This window comes from Pygocentrus nattereri, chromosome 2 (assembly GCF_015220715.1).
Source record: "Pygocentrus nattereri isolate fPygNat1 chromosome 2, fPygNat1.pri, whole genome shotgun sequence".
NCBI classification, from domain to species: domain Eukaryota; kingdom Metazoa; phylum Chordata; class Actinopteri; order Characiformes; family Serrasalmidae; genus Pygocentrus; species Pygocentrus nattereri.
Window position 1 is genome coordinate 21,451,297 of NC_051212.1, and position 20,903 is coordinate 21,472,199.

The following is a 20,903-nucleotide window of genomic DNA, read 5'->3' on the forward strand; positions in this document are numbered from 1 at the left end:
TGTCTTATAGATTGCTTCAGCGGGCTACAAATGATAAATAATCAATATTATGTTATGAGTTAAAAATGAACATGAATAGTAAATATTTTTATATAGTATAATAGTAATATAATAGTAGTGTTTACTGAGATGACATGAAATGGGTGGATGGCAGTGAGTATGTGAATATAGCCAACTGTGATTCTGCTGGTGTCAGCATCTTTGACATTGCACTCCCCTGCATGTGTGTGTGTCTGGAACAGATGTGTGGAGCTGGTCCTCTGGATCCACTTTGCTTGTTTCCGCAACTTTCAAATTCTCCCGCTCAGGTCTTGGCCACGTTTGAAGAATCCAGAAGGCTCTGGTGATTAGAAGCCTCTGGCCTGCATGCTTGTAAGCAGAGCCAGACTGAATTATCCCAAGCACTGTACAGAAAAACAGAGAGAGGAGCATATCGTTCTGGTCTGGTATGCTTGTGGCGTTAGTGGGTTATGCAATGGTCTTGTGAACTGGATCTGTGAGGACACTTCAGACGATGAATCTCTGGGCCATGGCAAGAATGCAGGACAAAAGGAAACCATACTTCTAGTTTGTCTTGTTTGTGAGGGCTAAGATTAGGCCTAATTTCCACTGGTGATGGGGGACATGTCCCCCTGACTTTACACAATCTGGTTTTTGTCTGACCTTATTGTCAAAGCTAGCTACAGGTTATGAAAGACATGACTGACAACAGGAAAATTCATTGTGTCAAGTTACATTACAGTTTATAACTAGTTTTATTTAACCAGATAGAGAGTGAGATTAGCTAATGTCAACTGCACGGTTGTGACCAGAATTGCAAACCATCTGTAAATTTCCAAAATTTGCAGTTCTTAAATAAAAATCTATTCCTTTTTTATCCACATTTTCTAATAATCTGAAAAATAATTTTCTATTGATTTTAGTTGTGTGAAGGATGTGCAGAGCCATGCTAGCAGCTTGAAGCACAAAGCAGTTGTAAGAACCTAGCAGTTTTGCCAATAGCTTTTTTTATTTTTATTTTTTTTAATAAAATTGAGGTGAAGTATAGAATGCAAACATTCAACTGCATTTCTCTGCCTGTTTATATGAGCTAAAAATCTAAGCTAATTAATATCAAGTTATCTCATGCTTTTGTTATAGCTGGCAAACTCCAGCTTCTAACCCTTTGGTGAAGAGATAAATACAAGATGGAACTATTAGTCCATATCCTTTCTGAAGGGTTCAGCTTTTATGACAGCGCGGAGGAAGTGCTGGAACCGAATGCATGTCCTGCACAATCACTCAACTGTTAAAGGCCTACTAGCACTCTCCATCTCTCCATCATCCACAGGGTATTTTAGTCCCTCTGCTTTGCTGTGCTCTGGGTCAGCTCTTTTCTCTCTGTTTTCTCCCTCAGTTGTGGGTTTCCGGGAGGAAGTGAGGGTTTGAAGCTCATTACCTCAGAGTTATGCGACACACAGCTGGCCAGCAGTGCTCCAGATTGCAATTAGCACCAATGCTAGTCTAAAAGACTCATCTGGAACCTGCTTCCTTTGCTGGTGTCAAAAGTTTATCCATCCAAAGGTGGCACACAGCTGCTGTCAGATTAGGTCATAGCTGCAGTTTTATCATTTCTGAGCTTAAACATTGCAGAATTGCAGTAAAACTAGTTGATGTCTCCAGAAAGAGAGAACCTCTGCTAAACTCTGCGTGGGTAACTGTAGTGTGGTGTGTAGTGTAGTGTGTCATTACTGCTGATGGCCCTGGCCAGGGGTTCCTGTTGAGATGTAAGAAAGCCTCAAGCCTAAAAGGCCTAAAGAATTAAAGAGGAGGAAATATAGAGATCCTGTTAAAAAAAAACTTTGGGATACATTTTTAGCATTGTGTACTGCTGATTTGTTTTAGAAGTGCTTTCACTCAGAGTATCGACTGGCCTTCACACTATGCGCCCACTGTCCACTTCATCACAAATGCCTGCCTTGTACTTCCACACACTGCATTATAGGTCCACTATATTGTCCATCCATTGCTGTGTAATTTATCAGCCCTCCTCTACCTCATCCATTATCAGAAAGTTACTTATCACAAGACTGCTATGGACCACATATTATTTGGCAGGTGGACTTTTCTCAGCACAGCAGTGACACTGACATGGCAGTTGCATTGTAGTGTGTGGTATAAATATATCAGGCACAGTCTTACACACATTAGTGTCACTACAAGGTTAGGAGTGGTCTTGTGTAAATATGCTACTCATCTAATGTTTTGGGACACCTAGTACCAAATTTCTCTATTAATGCACTTGCACTGATAGAAACAGACTGAACAATCAAAAGTCCTGATAGGGTGACCATTTATTAGGATGTCATTCATGATAATAAAGAAAGGTTGAGAGGAGCATAAGGATGGTTTAACTAAACAAAATAAAATTCACATTCAATTCATCAAAGTAACAAAAGTATTCATGTACATACAAAGCATAATAGTGATGAACTGTAATGTGGGGCTCAGGCAGGTTGCAAGCGTGAAGTGACTTTATTAGGGGCATTTCAGTATTCATTAACACACAAGCAGGGAGGGGGAAAGCTGGATATCCATATTCAGAAACAACGAAGAGAGTAACAGGGATCAAAACCAAGGAAAACCAAGCACAATAGCACAACTCAAGTGACAAACACAGAGTCTTCTCAAACACGTGGTGGAAACAAAGCGATTTTAATGAGTCCAAAAGGAACTGCAGGTGTGTGGGACAGGAGAAGTGTGGTCAGAGCCAAGGAGAGTCCAGGTCGAGTCTCCTGGGAGAGGGACACAAACAATCAGCAACAATCAGGTGCTTTCTTCTTTAAACTACCTTCAAGCCAAGAGAGTTTCAATATTAACTTTTAAAATAGTTTGCAAAAGAAAGCTCCCTACCAGATGCTTTGTTGAACATCAACCTTTACAAATTACATGCAAACTAGCTGATTTACATACAACTAGCCGGTTTATGTTAACAAAACCTTATTTTCTTCTTCAATTAAAGAATAGCAGTGAAGATTTTTCAAAAGAAGACAAGGTGAACCCAAACTTTGGACAGGCAGTTTGTTTTGTAATGTTTTCTTATATTTTATTTTTGCCCTTGAGGACCATCATAATTGACTTTTACATGACCATGTTCAGCATTTCTTTATTTCTTAGAAATAAACAGGCTGTTTTTATTACTGTGCCTTTACTGATGCATGTAAATGACACCTGTTCTTATTGGCCATCCTGTATTGTGCCTAATTCAAAAAGCAGCCTGGGCTGAAACACTCTGTGTCACTTCTGTGTGAATGGGCAGAGCTAATCTGCTGTAAGCTGAATAGGTACATATACATGTGATGCTTTGTGTGACATCACAAAAAACGTGGATTGTTTTGCAAACAAGTTTCCAAATACGAATTGTATGGACTGGGATGTGAACTGTCTTGAAGCATGTAACAGTGTTAATGTACTACATCAAACACTTTTGTAAAAAAAAAAAAAAAAACCCTGGAAATTTCAGTTTTCCATGATACAGGTAATAAAATATCTAGTAATTTAATAAAAAGAGTTTAAATTTCTATTTGTGTACTTTTTAAAGGTCCCGCTTCTAATGAGACTCTTTGGTCTGAGTTTATGATCAGTCTCTAGACTCTAGACTGTGTTCATCTTCACACTTTTCACACACTACGCCTATGAAGTTGTCACAGGAAGATAAAGCGTGCTTCTTTCTCTCCAACACATTTGTTCATGAACTTTTTCCTGCGTTTTACTTTTCTCTTTCTTTTTTATGAGGTAATCCATCATTCTTCTTGTTGTCTTTCATTCTTTCTGCGCTCTCTTTCCCGTCCCACCCGTCTCCATCTGTCTGCTTTTGGTTCACATGCAGACACAATTTTCTCATTGCCTGTCTCTTCCTTTGGCGTTATATCTCTCTGTCTGTCTCTCTGTATCTGTCAGTCATGAACTTTCCCATCTGTCTCTCTTTTCTGATGTCACACTCCACCATCTGTTTCTTTTTATCTCAATTTGTCCTTTTCTGTCCCTTTCTGGTCATCTCTCTCTCTCTCTCTCTCTCTCTCTCTCTCTTTCTCTCTCTCTTTCACTCTTCTTGCTCTCTCCTCCTTTTACTCTCTCTTTACCTTCTCTCTGTTGCTCTTTCACTCTCCTGTCTCTCTCTGTTTCTCTTTTCCTCTTCTCTCTCACATTTTCTTTTTCCATTATTTTCTTTCCTTTTCTTTCCTGCTCTCTATAACGTTTGCCTTTCTCTCTTCTTCTGTCACTCTTCCTGCTCTCTCTGTTGCTCTTTTACTTTCTGTCTCTCTCTCTCCCTCTATCTGTATCTGCTGCTGCTTCTCTCTCTTCACCTCTCGCTCTTCTTGCTCTCTTTGTTGCTCTTTCACTCTTCCTACTCTCTTTCCCTCTCTGTCTTTCTCTCGATCTCTCTTCCTTTTCTCTCCCTCTCTTCCTGCTCTCATTCTGTCATTGCTGTTTTCTCCTTTTGCTCTCTTCTCTCTCTGTCTCCCTCTCTCTTCCTGTTCTGTTCCTACACTCTTCTCTCTCTCCTTGCTCTCTTACCCCTTTTCTGCTTCCTCATTTTTGTCTTCATGCTCTATCTATCTATCTATCTATCTATCTATCTATCTATCTATCTATCTATCTATCTATCTATCTATCTATCTATCTGTCTGTCTGTCTGTCTGTCTGTCTGTCTGTCTCTCTGTGATACATCTAAAGTCATGGCAACTTTTCTTAACATTTATTTTCTTTCACATTTTATTTATTTATTTTCTTACACTGTAAAACATGGATCAACCTAAAATGACTTCAAGTAGTAACAAGCAACTGAACTGTTCAGTTGCTGAACTATTCGGTTTAAAAATTATTTTGATAAGTCACCTGAATTGCTTTCACACGTTTGCTTGTGTGCCTATGCCTGTCTTTTTCATTGTTTTTGTGAAGTATTATCTGTTTCATCAGTGATACACCAAGCCTTCCTCTTGTTTTCTTGTTGTACTGTTATGGCCTTGTTTTGTTTCTCATTATCGTTTTTCAGATTTACCCCTTTAGCTCAGGTTACACATTTATTGGCTCCTTGGTTGTGGTCCTCGGTTGTTTATCTACTTAGATGTTTTCTGTGTATCGTGTTTTGCTGCTCTTATTTTTGACCTGATGGTGTAAACTCTGTTCCTTTAGTTAATCTTCATTTTAATAAACCTTATGGGTTATTTTATTTCTGTGAGTGTCTGGCTCATCAACCCAGCATTACACTTATATAACTTAAAATGTAGTTCTATTCATCATACACTCATTCACAGTGTGTATTGTACCACAACACCCCTGTATTGAAAAAAATGTATATTAATATGCATAACACCTCTACTATGTGTACATAATCTCCAGGCCTGAGTCAGTATCCACTACTGCCAGTCATTAAAACCAGCTCACCCCGGCACACTACTTCCTCTGTTTCACAACCAGCAAAACATTATTCACATTAAAATAACTAGGCTTCCTGCAAAACTTTGAAATTAAGCTATAGGTGGATGCCAGAGCGCCTGGATTGAGGAACAAAACCTTTACACTTAACATCATACAGATGTTGTGTAAGCCAGGACCAAATTGAAGGTTGTCTAAGTAACCACCTAAACTATCAGCTCAGAGTCCCTCATCTGGCTGCAGCAGAGTCATTTAGATCACTCTGGTGTATGATGTGTTTGATGTTGGTTGTTTTTTGCCAGAGCTGTCGTGGTGCCAGATGAACTGAATGGGCAGCTCACAGTGTTTGGCCGACCCAAACCGTTTAGGTGGGGAATGAGTGTTTGTTGGCACTAAGATGCATCTCCCCTGGCAACGGCTGGCCCTTGCCATAGCAATAATGAGAAGGAGAAAAGAGTAGCTTGGATTTTGAAGTGATGCAGGAAATAAACATTTTGAACATATGTGTGCTTCATTAGGTCCTGCACTGAATGGACCTTTAGTCTGAGACGTTAGGTACAACCAACGTTTCCTGCACTTTGACTGGGCCACAACATCTAGCCAGATGCTACAGTAAAGCCATTGATTGTGGCGGACTGTTTTTTTTTTTTCTTCAAACCCACTTAAGAGAAATGCCTTTGATATTTTCACATGAAGAGATGTGAGGTCAGTTTGACAAAGAGAGGGCACATTCTTGGTCATTTTTCCGGCAATTTCTCCTACAAAAAACTTGCAAAGTTCCATTGATGCATTTGATTTGCAAAGCCTCTGGAAATCTCAGGAATTCTGGTCATTTAGCTGTAGTTGCCAACTTATACAATGTGTCTGGTGTTAGATGCATTAAAGGTTGCAGTAGCATTGCATCACAGTCGTGTCCTCAATATTTAACACTTTACAAACCTTCTTTACAAAGTCTTCTCCATTCCTTTGTCTGTCTCAACCATCCATTTTACATTTTATTACAACTGTTTACAGCCCCATAAAAGACATATAAGCTGTATCTCATTATAGTGAACATGTATGTATGTAACATGTAGCATAGAACATATTAAGACCTTTTTTTCTTTTTTTGTTTGATTTTCAGAATAGCATTAACATTATTGCAGTGTTTTTGAACTATGCCTTGCAAGTATATTGTGTTATCGAGTTTAACTTCTCTCTCTCTCTCTCTCTCTCTCTCTCTCTCTCTCTCTCTATCTCTCTCTGCTGTCTCTCTCTCTCTCTCTCTCTCTCTCTCTCTCTCTCTCTCTCTCTCTCTTTCTCTTTGTAGCATGTCCACCAGGTACATACAAGCCTGAGGCAGCGCCAGGTGGTATAGGGACATGTTTGCCATGTCCTAAACCTCAGCACACCTCAAGGCCTGGCAGCACAGACATCAGTGATTGTGTGTGTAAAGACGGATACACACTGCACAACAACACCTGCCAAGGTACACACCTAATGATGATGTACACTCACTGGCCACTTTATTAGGCACAGTAATAAACTGTAGTAAAAGGTTGGATGCCCTTTTGCCTTCAGAACTGCCTTAATTCTTCATGGCACACTTTCAACAAGGTGTTCACCAAGGAAACATTGCTCAGAGATTTTGGTTGGTTATTTGAGTTACTGTTGCCTTTCTATCATCTCGAAAAAGTCTGCCCATTCTCCTTTGACCTCTCGTATCAACAAGGCATTTTCATCCACACAACTGCCACTCACTGGATATTTTCTCTTTTTTTTTTCGGACCGTTCTCTGTAAACCCTAGAGATGGTTGTGCGTGAAAATCCTAGCAGATCAGCAGTTTTTGAAACGGATACTCAGACCAGCCTGTCTGGCACCTAAAGTCACTTAAATCATCTTTCCCCATTCTGATACTCGGTTTGCACTTCAGCAAGTTGTCTTGACCACCTCTACATGCCTAAATGCATTGAGTTACAGCCATGTGATTGGCTGATTAGCTATTTGTGTTAACAAGAAATTGAACCAAGTTGAATAAAGTGGCCACTGAGTGTATATACATGACGTGATTCATTTTTATTCATCTATTATGCATAACTAACTCACCTTGTATATGCGCTAAGTGGCTATTTCATCAGAAACATCTACCAAATTAGGCACCCTCTGCAGGTTTACTGCACCCATGGCTGCACAATTACTCATACACTTTCTACCCCTTCTATCAATGGAAAGGGACTACCATAGGACCATTAATGAATAGAGAATATTTGTCTAGTGGATAACTGTTAATCCCGAAGTCACACAAACATAGTAATGAAATAATAGCATAGCCTGTTGTGCCAGACATAGCCAGAAAGACATAGCCTGGCTCTGTAGATTATTTAATATGCCAGGCTATGTCTGCATGTATAAATAATCTATAGCACCTACAAAGTGTACCAACAATGTAAGGTGTAATAAAAAGGTTGATAAGTGTATGTTGCTTTTTTTCACATGAGAATAAGCTACTTTTCTTGATTTATGTTTACCAGGGCTGTTACAGCTCCTAATTATCCATAGTAGTTCCAGGCTAAAGCTTAGCTGCGGTGCATTTGCTGTATGTTGCTATGACAGAGTCCATGATTGCAGCCCTCTCATTCAAATACAGCTTTTAAATGGCTTTTAAAGTGACCTTTGTCATACCTATACTGAATAGTACTCACTGCAGACCTATGCATAAATCAAAATAAAGGCAGTCGCAAAGCTTTAACACGAGTTGTGTGAAAGCAAGAACAAGAGGCTACAACCATGGATGAAGTAGGACCACTGACTGTATATTTGATGTATATTCACATGATGAATATTATTATTGAATTTTGAATGTATTAAATACATTCTGTGTACATTTGAATCCACTGAAAACATTCTGGAGCTTACCTTGTCCATTCATACAACTATGGTAAAATGCACTGCTTTGTAAATCAGGGAAATTATCATTAATACACATAATGTATTGTATAATCAATAATCTGTGTGTGAGACTAATGAGCAAAAATGTCCAAAATGTCTCTCTCTCTCTGTAGCTGTGATGTGTGAGGCCCTCTCTCCTCCAGAGAATGGTTTCTTCATCCAGAACGTGTGTAATAATCAGTATAACTCAGCATGTGGTGTGCGCTGTATGCCAGGCTATGAGCTGCAGGGCAACAGTATCAGACTGTGCCAGGCAGATGGCACCTGGTCTGGAGCTCCACCCATCTGCACAGGTCAGACTAAACACACCCACACCCACACACACACACACACACACACACACACACACACATATACACACACCCACACACACAGACACACACTGACTGTTCAGTACTGAGAACACTTGATCTGGAAATTGATGTGTGTGCACATTTTCCTCAAATGCTGTTATAATACATTTTCCTGCATACTCTGCAGAAATATACTTTCCCATAATCATAGTCATCATTTACACAGAGGACATGTCCTCACCATGTATCTATGCCCTATTTCATCCTTGTCAGTTTAGATAAGGGCTGTTTGAAATGTTAATTGTCAGAAATGGCCACTCTGATCTTGTACTATGTTGGCTGTGTAATTATTTATAGTAGCATCCAAATGTTCATAGACACCTCTCAATATTTGAAGGTTTCAAGAATTTTTCTTTTTTTCCATAATTTCTCTGCTAGACAAACCAGAACAGCCTAGCAAGGGTAGTCACAAGAAAAACCTGCATATTGTGGTGGTGCATATTCTCTTTAGAGAAACCCTGATGCTACAATATGTTGTGTTTTGGCTGCTGGTATACTGGTCAGCAGTAATGGAAGTTAATATGCTGATCACCACAACCCAACATATGTCATGATTTGGATGCTGCTGTACTGGTTAATCAGCATGTACATGCTAGGTGACCAACTAAATCAGCACCAGACCAGAGCTAGATCAGCATAAACCAGCATAGACCAGCTGAGAACAGCATGGAATGCAAACTGATCTATGCTGTTTTGTTTTTTCAGCATGGATACATTTGGCCTCATTTATAAAAAAACATACTTAAATTTCATATGAAAGATGGTCTTAAGAAAAGTTCTCAGCATTTACGTGTGTAGAGTGTGCATATGTTAATAAAACATGCAACTATGTCGTGGGGCTGCGATGTCTTCAACGCAAATGTAGCCATTTCATTTATGACCATTAACCTACATGTGTCTTCTGGGTCTTTATACATAATGTTGACCATGTGACCATGATAAAACAGCCCTTCCTGGATCGGGGCCTTGTCGTGGCGGAAGGGCTTGTGTGGTCTGGATCTTCAGAGCTAAGTCGCCAGGAGCAATATGCTCCCGGTAGGGTCTCCCAGGACGAACAGGTCTGGAATGAAGACTCAGACTAATACGATCCAAAAAATTAAAAACAGGCACAAAATACCGTGAACCCTGCCCGGGATAGGGTCACCAGGACCTACCCCTGGAGCCAGGCCTGGGGGTCGTATCCCCCGATGAGCACCTGGTGGCCGGGCAGCCCAGGTAACCCAGCCAGGCTCGGCCCGAAGAGGCAACGTGGGGGGACCATGTGGGCCCACCACCCGCAAGGTCCAGCATGGGGAAGCAGTGCAGTGCGGCATAGACAGTGGGAGATTGCAGGGGGGCCCTTGTGGCAGAAACTGGCTCTTGGCACGTGGAATGTAACCTCACTAGGGGGGAATGAGCTGTAGCTTGTGTGGGAGGTTGAGAGGTACCAACTAGATATAGTTGGGCTCACCTCCACCCACAGTGTTGGCTCTGGAACCAATCTCCTTGATAGGGGTTTGTCCCTCTCCTACTCAGGGGTTGCACAGGGTGAGAGCCGCCGGGCGGGAGTGGGGATACTCATAAGTCCGTTGCAGCTATGCAGTTGGAGTTTGTCCCGGTAGACGAGAGAGTCGCCTCGATGTGAATTTTCCTCAGAGGGGAAAACTCTGACTGTTGTGTATGCTTATGCACCAAACAACAGGTCAGAGTATTCGGCCTTCTTGGAGTGAGTGGGCAGGGTTCTGGAAAGGGTCCTGCCTACAGACTCCATAGTCTTACTGTGGGACTTCAATGCTCGTGTTGGCAATGACTGGGAGACCTGGAGAGGTGTGACTGGGAAAAACGGCCTGCCTGATATAAACCAGAATGGTGAATTGTTATTGGACTTCTGTGCCAGGCATGGATTGTCCATAAAAAACACCAAATTTGAACACAAGGATGTTCATAAGTGTACATGGTACCAGAGCTCCTTGGGTCAGAGGTCAATGATCAACTTTGTTGTCATTTCATCTGACTTGGGACCGTATGTTCTGGACACTCAGGTAAAGAGTGGTGCTGAGCTGTCAATTGATCACCATCTTGTGGTGAGTTGGATCAGATGGTAAGGAAAACTGATGGTCAGACCCAGTAGGCCCAAGTGAAAATTGAGGGTGTGCTGGGAACAACTGTTGGAGGCCCCTGTTCGGAATGATTTCAACTCCCACCTCTGGGAGAGCTTTTCTCATGTCCCGGGGGAGGTAGGGGACATGGAGTCTGAATGGATCCTGTTCAAAACCTCCATTGTGGAAGGTGCCAGGCATAGCTGTGGCCAAAAGCTTGTGGGGGCGGTAACCCAAGAACCCCCGGTGGACATCAGTGGTGAGGCAGGCCATCAAGCTGAAGAAAGAGGCCTTTAGGGACTGGATGGCCCGAAGGACTCCCGACTCAGGGCAGAGAGGTACCAATAGGCGAAAAAGGTGACAGCCGCAATGGTGGCAGAATCAAAATCCAGGGCGTGGGAGGTGTTTGGTGAAGCCATGGATAAAGACTTTCAGTTGGCTTCAAGGAGGTTCTGGACAACTGTCCGGTGACTCAGGAGTGGTCGGGGTGGCTGTGTCCATGCTATATTCGGCAAGGGTGGAGAAACTCTGACTTCAAATGAGGATATTGTCGGTCGGTGGAAGGAGCACTCTGAAGAACCCCTTAATCCGGGAGACACGCCTCCCTCACAGGAGTCAGGGCCGGAAGCATCTGGCGTGTCAAGCTCCATTTCCCAGGTGGAGGTCACTGAGGTAGTCTGCAAGCTCTTCAGTGGCAAGGCACCAGGGGTGGGTGAGATTCGTCCGGAGATGCTTAAGGTTCTGGATACTGTGGGGCTGTCATGGCTGACGCACCTCTGCAATATTTCATGGACCTCAGGAACAGTAGCCTTGGACTGGAAGACCAGGGTGCTGGTCCCCATTTTTAAAAAAGGTACTGGAGGGTGTGTGCCAACTATCGGGGTATCACACTACTCAGCCTCCCTGGGAAAGTCTATGCCAAGGTGCTGGAAAGGAGACTCCAACCGATAGTTGAACCTCAGATTGAGGAGGAACAATGCGGATTCTGTCCTGGCCGTGGAACAATGGACCAGCTTTTCACACTCTCGCAACCCAGACTACATGTGTTTTGTGGACTTGGAGAAGGCTTACGACCAGGTTCCCCAAGATATCTTGTGGGAGGTCCTCTGGGAGTATGGGGTCCCGGACCCTTTCAGTATTAGCATTGGGCTCTGGCAGGGTTGTGCCCTGTCTCCTCTCCTGTTCGTGATATTCATGGACAGGGTGTCAAGGCATAGCCAAGGTCAGGAGGGCATTATACGTGGAGGCCGGAGGGTGGCGTCTCTGCTATTTGCAGACAATGTTGTTCTTTTGGCTGAATCACATGGATGCCTCCAGCATTCACTGGAGCGGTTTGCAGCTGAGTGTGAAGCAGTTGGTATGTGGATCAGCACCTCCAAATTTGAGTCCATGGTCTTAGCCCGGGAAAGGATAGCATGTCCACTCCAGGTAAGGGGAAAGGACTCCCAGGTGGAGGAGTTTAAGTATCTCGGGGTCTTGTTCATGAGTGATGGGAAGAGGGGTCATGAGATCGGCCAGAGGCTGGGACAGGCGGCAGCAATAATGCGGTCACTGTACCGGACTGTAGTGGTGAAGAGGGAGCTTTACCTCTACCTTTGGCTCAGCTCCCTCTTCACCACTACAGTCCGGTAAACCACTGTTTATGGGTCGGTCTACATCCCGACCCTCTCCTATGGTAATGAGCTGTGGGTAATGACTGAAAGAATAAGCTTGCGAATACAAGTGGCAGAAATGAGCTTTCTTCACAGGGTGGCGGGCTACACTCTATTAGATAGGGTGAGGAGCTCGGCCATCCACGAGGAGCTCGGAGTACAGCCGCTACTTCTCCGCATTGAGAGGAGCCAGCTGAGGTGGGGGTGTACCAGGTACGGCCTACCGGTATAAGGCCCCGGGGTCATCCTAGGAGGGATTTACATCTCCAAGTTGGCCTGGGAGAGGCTTGGGGTCCCCGGGAATGAGCTGGAGGAAGTTGCGGGGCACAGGGTCATCTGGGATTCTCTGCTTTCTGCTACCGTGATCCTATCTGGATTAAGCAGTTAACGATGATGATGATGATGATGATGATGACCATGATGATAAAACAGTGAAAATAAATTCTTTAAGGTCGATTTTTGATTTATAATACCTTACATGTGCCTGTCCACATTGAGTACATGAGTAATGCCATGGCAAAACCTTGTATCTCCAAAATGATAACTTTACAAGAGAAGGAAAAAACATGCTTTACTTTTAACGTAAGTCAGTGGAACCAGACCTTTTTCTAAGTAATTTTAGTTTTTTTCTGGACAATTAATCATGAAACTTACACACAATATAAATGGCAACAGGCATTTTCATATTGTCATAAACTGTCTCTCCAATCTGTGATCTTTACTCGACAAATTGGAAGAAATACTTCTGCTAAATAAAATAACAAGGACTTTTCAACTGCATCTGCCCTCTGCTTCATGAAGACCTGCCTTTCTGATCTGAACCTGGACAGCATGCTGTATCTACCTAGCTTCTAGCTGCACAGTATGGACAGTGACACAGAGATCACCTGCAAATCCAGGAGAGGAGGAACATGCTCCTATTTTAACAAACGCTGGTGTAAAGGTGTCTCAGTACTTTTAAAACCATGGACTCCTCGTCTAGAGTCAACTGCGAGCCATTCAACTCTCCCAGAGAGTTTTCTGTTCTTTCATTATGGTTGCTGTTTGCATTCCACCAAACACGCCACAAGCAACACACAGAAACTGCCGGCCGGTCAGATAACTTTCACAGTGCAAATCTAATGAAAGAAGTGTCCAAGTACAGAAAGCATGACACTTGTTCCACAAGAGAAGGGAAGATTTTGGGTCATTGTAACACCACTGCTAAAAATGCCTATTGTGCCTCACCCCTTCTCTTCAGTCTCTACACAAATAACCGTGTCTCTAAGGAAGCAGCTGTGGAGATCCTCAAATTCACAGATGAGACCAGTGTGGTGGGCCTCATAACCAATGGTGATGAGTCTGCTCATAGAAAGGAAGTCAAGCAGCTGGTCTCCAGGTGTAGCAGCAACCACTTGCTGCTCAATATATGAAAGACCTAGAGATGGTGGTGGACTTTAGGTGCAATCCTCCCTCCCTAACCACCATACTATCCACCACCATATCCAGAGACCTGAAGTGGGAGAGGAACACGGTCTCCATAGCCCAGAGAACACAGTAGAGCATGTTTTTCCTCAGACAGCTTAATAAATTCAAGCTGAGCCTGATGATCCAGTTCTACACAGAGATCATCAAGTCCATTCTCACGTCAACCATAACCATCTGGTATGGTTCCTCCACTTCACAACAATGCGGCAAACTCCAGTCAGGACAGCGGAGAGGATCAGTAGATGTAGTCTGCCATCTCTTCATGGCATCTACATCATGAGGGTAACAAAGTGTGCTGGCAAAATTATAGCTTAGCCACTTCACTCTGGTCAAAGATTAAAGGGCATTCAAACCAGAACAGCCACTTTATTACAATAACTCCTCTGTTACAAAATGTAATTTGAAAACACAAAATGCTATTATTGGCCATAAGTCACATAACCAGGAACCAATAGAGACTTTTAATGATTTCTTTGTGCAGTAATACAGAGTTCAGTTGTTGTGAGGTGGTTATATGTGCATATATTGTGTAGTTTACAATGGCTTAGAACACAGCTCAGTCAATCAGATTTCATGATCAGAACTATCTGTTTTATAATAGTGGATATACCACAGGGGACCTAGTCAGGTTAAACCAGTTTGCTGATAATAGTAGCAGAAAGGGAGAGTTAGAACTGTTCTGCAGTGTGATTTCACTCAGACCTCACCTTGATCTGTCTCTTCCTGCTTCCCATTAGGAGAACATACTGCTTTTATGGTGTTCATGCTTTATACAGTCTTGGACTCAGAGGGCCTGTAGCTCACTACATATTTCATCACCTGCGGAAAACCTAATCTATAACAGCCCCTTCACCAGCCAGTGTGTAGTGCTCTTTGTGTGTGTGTGTGTGTGTGTGTGTGTGTGTGTGTGTGTGTGTGTGAGTGAGTGAGAGAGTGTGTGTGTGCACAGGGTTCATAAAGCTGTTCTCCTTTATCCTGTCGACATAGGCTTTTGCAGCTTACACATACATACTCACACACAGCAGGCACCCAAACTGACTATTATTCTTTTTTCCCCTTCTGCTCCTCCTTGACCAAATTGCATTGCTACTCTCAGCATCTGTTCTGTATATCATAGAGATGCTTCGATATGGAAATTGTGGGTCGGTTCCTGCATGATACTTTTCACATACATACCTGCCGATGTTAATACTGATACATAAAATGTAGGAATTGGGTCTGATTTACTTGTATTAGGGCTATAGAGAAGTACAAGATTTATTTTTTCATCTATGTAGGGTTACAAAATCCAGTAAAATGAATAAAATAAAATAGAACAGATAATTTAGAATAAAAGTTTAGTGCCGTAGTATCAGATCAAAAGCTAAACATTTGTCTAATTTCAACATATATATTGTGAAGGAATTACCTGCCAATATTGCTATGATTCTATATCATCATACATTCCTAGTATGTTGTTGATTATCCTAATTTATGTATTATGTGCTCTAATTTTGACATTAAGTCTTTCAACATTACAGCCCGATAACTTTTTGGTGTGTGTGTTCTCTACAGTGCGTTCGTGCCCAGTGCTGTCTCCTCCTCAACATGGTGCACTGAACTGCAGTGAGGGTGGCTCCCCCTACAGCCTGGAGTGTACAGTGCGCTGCCAGCAGGGCTACAGGCTTGAGGGCAGAGCCAAACTCACCTGCCTGTCAAACTCACAGTGGAGCGGACCTCCACCTCGGTGTGTGGGTAAGCTAAAAACTCTATGTAGGTCTGGGGGGGGGGAAGGAAGTAACACTGAAAGGAAGTAACACTCTTACATAAAAGAAACGGCTTTGTTAAATATGAAAAGATGTAATGTACATGTGTGTGTTCCATTTTTTGTTGCAAAAACAGTATGTATAAAAAAATCTGTTAACAATTAGTTTAAATCTACTGTGATCTAATAGGCACACTATGCAGAGGTCTCTGCAGAAAGCACACCTAAATTAGCCTAGTTGATTTGCTAATTTGTTTTTTTTTTTTCTTAGCTTGCAATGAAATCTCTCTCTCGCTCTCTCTCTCACTCTCTCACTGCAAACCCTTGTACAAGAGGCATTGTCAGCCCAGCATGCACTCACAAGAACTGACTAGCACCAGCAGTGCAGGATATGCTGTAAAACTTGTGGCCTGTGCTCAATAGCCCCACAGCTGACAGCTGGTTTGGTCAAAGTCAAAAGTCAACGTCAAAGTCAGCTTTACTGTCATTTCATCTCATCGCAGATGTGTTGAGAGAGGAACAAAATGTGGTTTCTTTCCACCACGGTGCTAAATTTAATACAGAGCAACAGCCAACATAGCAGACAGACAATGAATAACATAAATATAAATTATACAAGCATTATAAAATTAATTCTTCTCTAAATATGCAATAACTACAACTATACAACCACTGAGCACAGGGCAGTAGAGAAAATAGTGTGTTTGTCAGTGCACTGATAAGTAGGAATAGATTTTAGTAATGCAGCTATAAAGACTAAGAAAACTGCTGACAGTGTACAGATTAAAGTGACTGTGCATTTAGAGTGAGAGAGGTTCCATAGCAAAGTGGCTGAGTTCAGCAGATACCAACAGATGGCATGGTGTGTCAGGGTGCCAAGAGTTATCACACATACACACACACACACAGAAATGATCTAAGCTGCTTATCCTTCTGGATCGTGGGGGTGCTGGAACCTATCCCAGTACTCTTTGGGCAGAAGGCAGGACAGGCCACCAGTCCAGCGAAGAGCAATTACAAAAAAAATGAAAGTAATAATAATATATGACGCTGTGCTGGTTTAAATTAAATAACTGAGGAACAAAGATAACTGATGTGTAAAGACGAGTCAGGATTTTAACATAAGCTGTGTACTTTTGGACTTTTGGAAATTCCACAGAGAAAATGAATCAGGTCCAGACATCACTGCTGGAATCAAGACTAATGTACATGTAACTTTAGGAAGCCTGTGTGTGTGTGTGTGTGTGTGTGTGTGTGTGTGTGTGTGTGTGTGTGTGTGTGTGTGTGTGTGTGTGTGTGTGTGTGAGTTTCTCTCTCTCTCTATGTGCCTCTCTCCAACTTCCTCTCCTCCCCTCTCACCTTCTGCCCCCTTCTCCCTTTCTCACTCTCTCTCCAACTTGCCCCTCTCAGTTTCCTCCACTCTCTCTCTCTCATAGTCATACTCACTGCTCTCTGGTTAAACATGTGCAGTAGATTAGGCTTTACTCACAACATGAAGACTACACACTGTACCCACTCAGACACACACAAACAAACACGAATGCTGTTGTATTACTTTCCTCTAGAGAGATATACATCAGCACTCTCACACAGAAGCAGTCTCTACCTCTTATGACTCACTGACTGTTCTCACTTTAAGCTTCAGACGTCTGCTGAACCAGCCAAACCTTTCTGCTCTTTATCACTCCTCATATTTCTCTCCCTCTCTCTCTGCCTCTCCTTCTCTCACTCTTTTCCCTCCTTTTCTGTTTGTTCTTCTGTTTATGAGCTTGAAGTGTCTGACCAAAACCTCAGCAGCAGCAGCAGTTTTGGAGGGTTTTAGTGATGATTGCTGTGCTCATGTTTGTGCTGTCTTTGGCTGTTTTATTTCTCTCTCTCTCTCTCTGACTGTCCCTCAGCAGAGACATTCATGTCCCACTAGTGGTCACTGCTGTTTGTTCTTCTATTTCTGGGTCCACCAAAGCTTCAGCAGCAGCTCTTAAGTGTTTCAGTGCTGAGTTCAGTGCTCATAATTGTGCTGTCGTTCACTGCTTTCATTCCGTCAGTCTGTCCACTAAAGCCAAAGCCAAACCAGTACAGAGAGAACCAGAGAGATTTAGTTCTGGATGAAGGCTTTATGCTGGACTGTATGTGTGTGTGTGTGTGTGTGTGTATGAGAGAGAGAGAGAGAGAGAGAGAGAGAGAGAGAGAGAGAGAGAGAGAGAAAGTCTGTTTTTCTATAATTTCAGGACAAAAATTGTGCTGACTTTATTGACTAAATAGCTAATTAACTGATTGAAGACTGAGACTGATTAAACATGCATAATCAGGTGTGTTTTTGCTGCCCTGCACTCTCTTTGGCCCTGTGTGGATAACATTAGAGATAAATAGATCTTGTGAGAAGTGCCACTGGTACATTTGACCATGGGTGTATATGTAATGAATTTGGGTGGGCATGGTAAAATGATAAAATAATCCCAATTATATGAGCTGATCACAATTACTGTATGTGTCATCAGCTGGATGGAGCAAAACACATGTACACAAAAGAAAGCACAAAACACATTTATGAAGACGTGACATGGGTCTTAAAAAACCAACAAAGGTTCTAACTTCTGACTAGTGCTCTAACAACTTTAACTGCGAGTAATGTTTGTTTCATTGAGCTTGAGCTGTGTCTACTCGACAGCTAGGAAGCAAGAGAGCTTGTTGGCCAATTAGGCTGATTTAGGCTTGTACTTTAGCAGTTGAATACAATGAAGAAGAAAGACAATTAAATTGTTCATCTCAATTACTTATAGGGCAGTGAATCATCAGCTAAGAACTTAATTGCAACATGCCTACACACAGATACTTCTGCATAATATATATTAGTCTGCTTATTACATATAAGTGATAAGTGATACTTTTTTGATCCCACAACCGGGGAAATTCCACCTCCGCATTTAACCCATCCATGAAGTGAAACACCACATACACACTAGTTAGCACACACACACTAGGGGGGAGTGAGCACACTTGCCCGGAGCGGTGGGCAGCCCTATCCACGGTGCCCGGGGAGCAGTTGGGGGTTAGGTGTCTTGCTCAAGGACACCTCAGTCATGGACTGTCGGCCCTGGGGATTGAACCGGCAACCTTCCGGTCACAGGGCCAGATCCCTAACCTCCAGCCCACGACTGCCCCAATAAATACTTTCATGCATATAATATACATGGAACTATTTGGTTTTATATATAGATATTTTCATAAAAAACATACAGAACACACACACACACACACACACACATATATATATATATATATATATATATATATATACACACTGTGTCCAAGACCTCAGAAACCCCATGTTTCTGTAATAGCCTAAGTAATAGTCTCTCTCTCTCTCTCTCTCTCTCTCTCTCTCTGTCTCTCAATTTCTCTGTCTGTCTCAATTTCATGTTATGGAAACTATTTCTTCAGCTGCACTCGGTTCTTAAGGGGAAAATAATCACAGCCTAAACCTGGCTCTTTAAAATGTTTCTGTTCTGACAGAGTTACAAATGTTTATAATTTAGATGTTATTCTAGTTGTCTATGTTTATGTCATGTAATTATATATGATTATATGTGTAATTAGAGTTGTCATCCTGACTGTTCTGTCCTCACCAGCTCTCTCTCTCCTTCTCTCTGGTGAGAGTGCTTTGCTGCATGTAAGAAATAATGCTGAATTTGTGTTGCACAAGTTTGACAAAGTTTGAGAATATTAAAGAGTACATATGATGGAAAAATGTGTTTATTTTTGAAGTGAAAATTTTGCTGTAAAATTTCAACATTGGTAAAAGTTTTAAAGCATGCTATTGACACCCTACTCTATACAGTTACAGGGGCACAATACCTGACCAATCAGAACAAAGGTCATTTACATAGGTCAGTCTTAAAAGCACAGTAACAACAGCCTGAGTAATTCTAAAGGATGAAGATGGGTTAGTAAACGATCATGTATAAATGAATTATAACTGCTTTTAAACTGAAAATAACAGTAACGCTTGAACATTACACATTGCCAAAAGACGACTCAAACAGACATACAGTAAAGTGTAAAATAATCTAAAAGAATTTCATGTGTTTGTGTGTGTGGATGTGCTCAAACTCTCTGTTCTTCTCTCTTTCTCTGTCAGAGGTGCGCTGCCCCCCTATAATATCCCCCAAACACATGCGCGTGTCTCCCCCTGCATGTGGAGAAAGAGCCATGCGGAGCGGAGCAACCTGCAGACTCACCTGCCGCCGTGGTTACCGTCTACAGGGCAATGCAGAGGCGCGATGTCTACTGTCTGGAGAGTGGAGCCATAATCTGCTTAAGTCCGCCTGTGCAGGTAACTGAGCTCTTTGTGTGTATATGTGTGCACAGGTGTGTGTATGTGTGCGTCTGTGTGAGATCGTTGAGAGCGTGCGTGAGTGTGCTTCTGTGTTTGTGTGTTTGTGAGAGCATGTGAGAAAGTGTATATATTTGTGTGTCAATGCAAATAAATATATGTGTGTATTAGTGTGTAGTTCTGTCTTTGATCCTGTTTTTAAACGCCACAGATGTGTTTGCTGCAGCAGGTGGTCTGCTTTTACTGCGGTGGCACTTAGCTGAACTTTCCCTTTAATGCCCACCAGGCTTAGTGGAAACTCATCAAACACAGTGCGTGCAAAACTAAAGGCATCCAGCATTATCCAGCATGCATGGTTTTAGTCCATGGAGCTGTAACTAATGGAGGAGGAGAATTGATTAGGTCTGCCTTTATCACTGAGATGCCCTCTCCACCTGCTCCATTCATCAGTGGGAAGAGTGTGGAAAAAAATATTAAGACTTTGAATTCACTTCGTTCAGATGCGTACGCATTTTTCTGAAATCAAGACAAGCAAAAAAACATATTTAACAGAACGTGGCGCAGAAGCCAACTAAATCTAACTCTAAACATCCACTTTTTGCCTTTATTAAACTTTATTACAACCATTCTTTTTGGGAGACTTGCTTTTACTTTTTTAAAGAAATCACATCTCCAAAGTTCAGTCTTAGATATTTATTGCATGTTCTGCTTCTTACAGTCCATGTAATCTCAAAGATATTCAGTAAAGAGTAGTTCTGGACTCTTTAGTTTTAGTCAGTCCACAGCTCTGAGAACACCATCAGCTTCTTGGTTTGTGTTTATGTGGGGACATTTTTGGTGGTCTACTAGGCCTTATAGTTGTTAGGCATCTCTATATGTCTCTTTATTGTTTTAACTTCGGTTCTGGAGTTGGTCATTTAATGTATTGT

At 42.2% G+C, this 20,903-nt stretch overlaps 1 protein-coding gene and 1 long non-coding RNA gene across 4 annotated transcripts in view; one reads left to right on the forward strand and one right to left on the reverse strand.

Moving 5' to 3' along the window:
* The window catches only part of svep1 (sushi, von Willebrand factor type A, EGF and pentraxin domain containing 1), a 135,115-nt gene that overhangs the window by 55,076 nt on the left and 59,136 nt on the right, over positions 1-20,903 (forward strand). For all 3 annotated transcript variants that reach the window (XM_017718757.2, XM_017718758.2, XM_037534702.1), the window contains exons 4-7: positions 6,728-6,886; positions 8,461-8,640; positions 15,452-15,631; positions 19,780-19,974. In XM_017718757.2, coding sequence (XP_017574246.1) covers positions 6,728-6,886; positions 8,461-8,640; positions 15,452-15,631; positions 19,780-19,974 — 714 coding nt within the window. The remainder of the gene's footprint in view (positions 1-6,727; positions 6,887-8,460; positions 8,641-15,451; positions 15,632-19,779; positions 19,975-20,903) is intronic.
* LOC119262466 lies at positions 2,316-20,014 on the reverse strand. Its single transcript, XR_005129675.1, has 2 exons — positions 19,880-20,014; positions 2,316-2,774 (listed from the first exon to the last, which is right to left on the reverse strand). It is a non-coding gene; the product is annotated as an uncharacterized LOC119262466 (long non-coding RNA).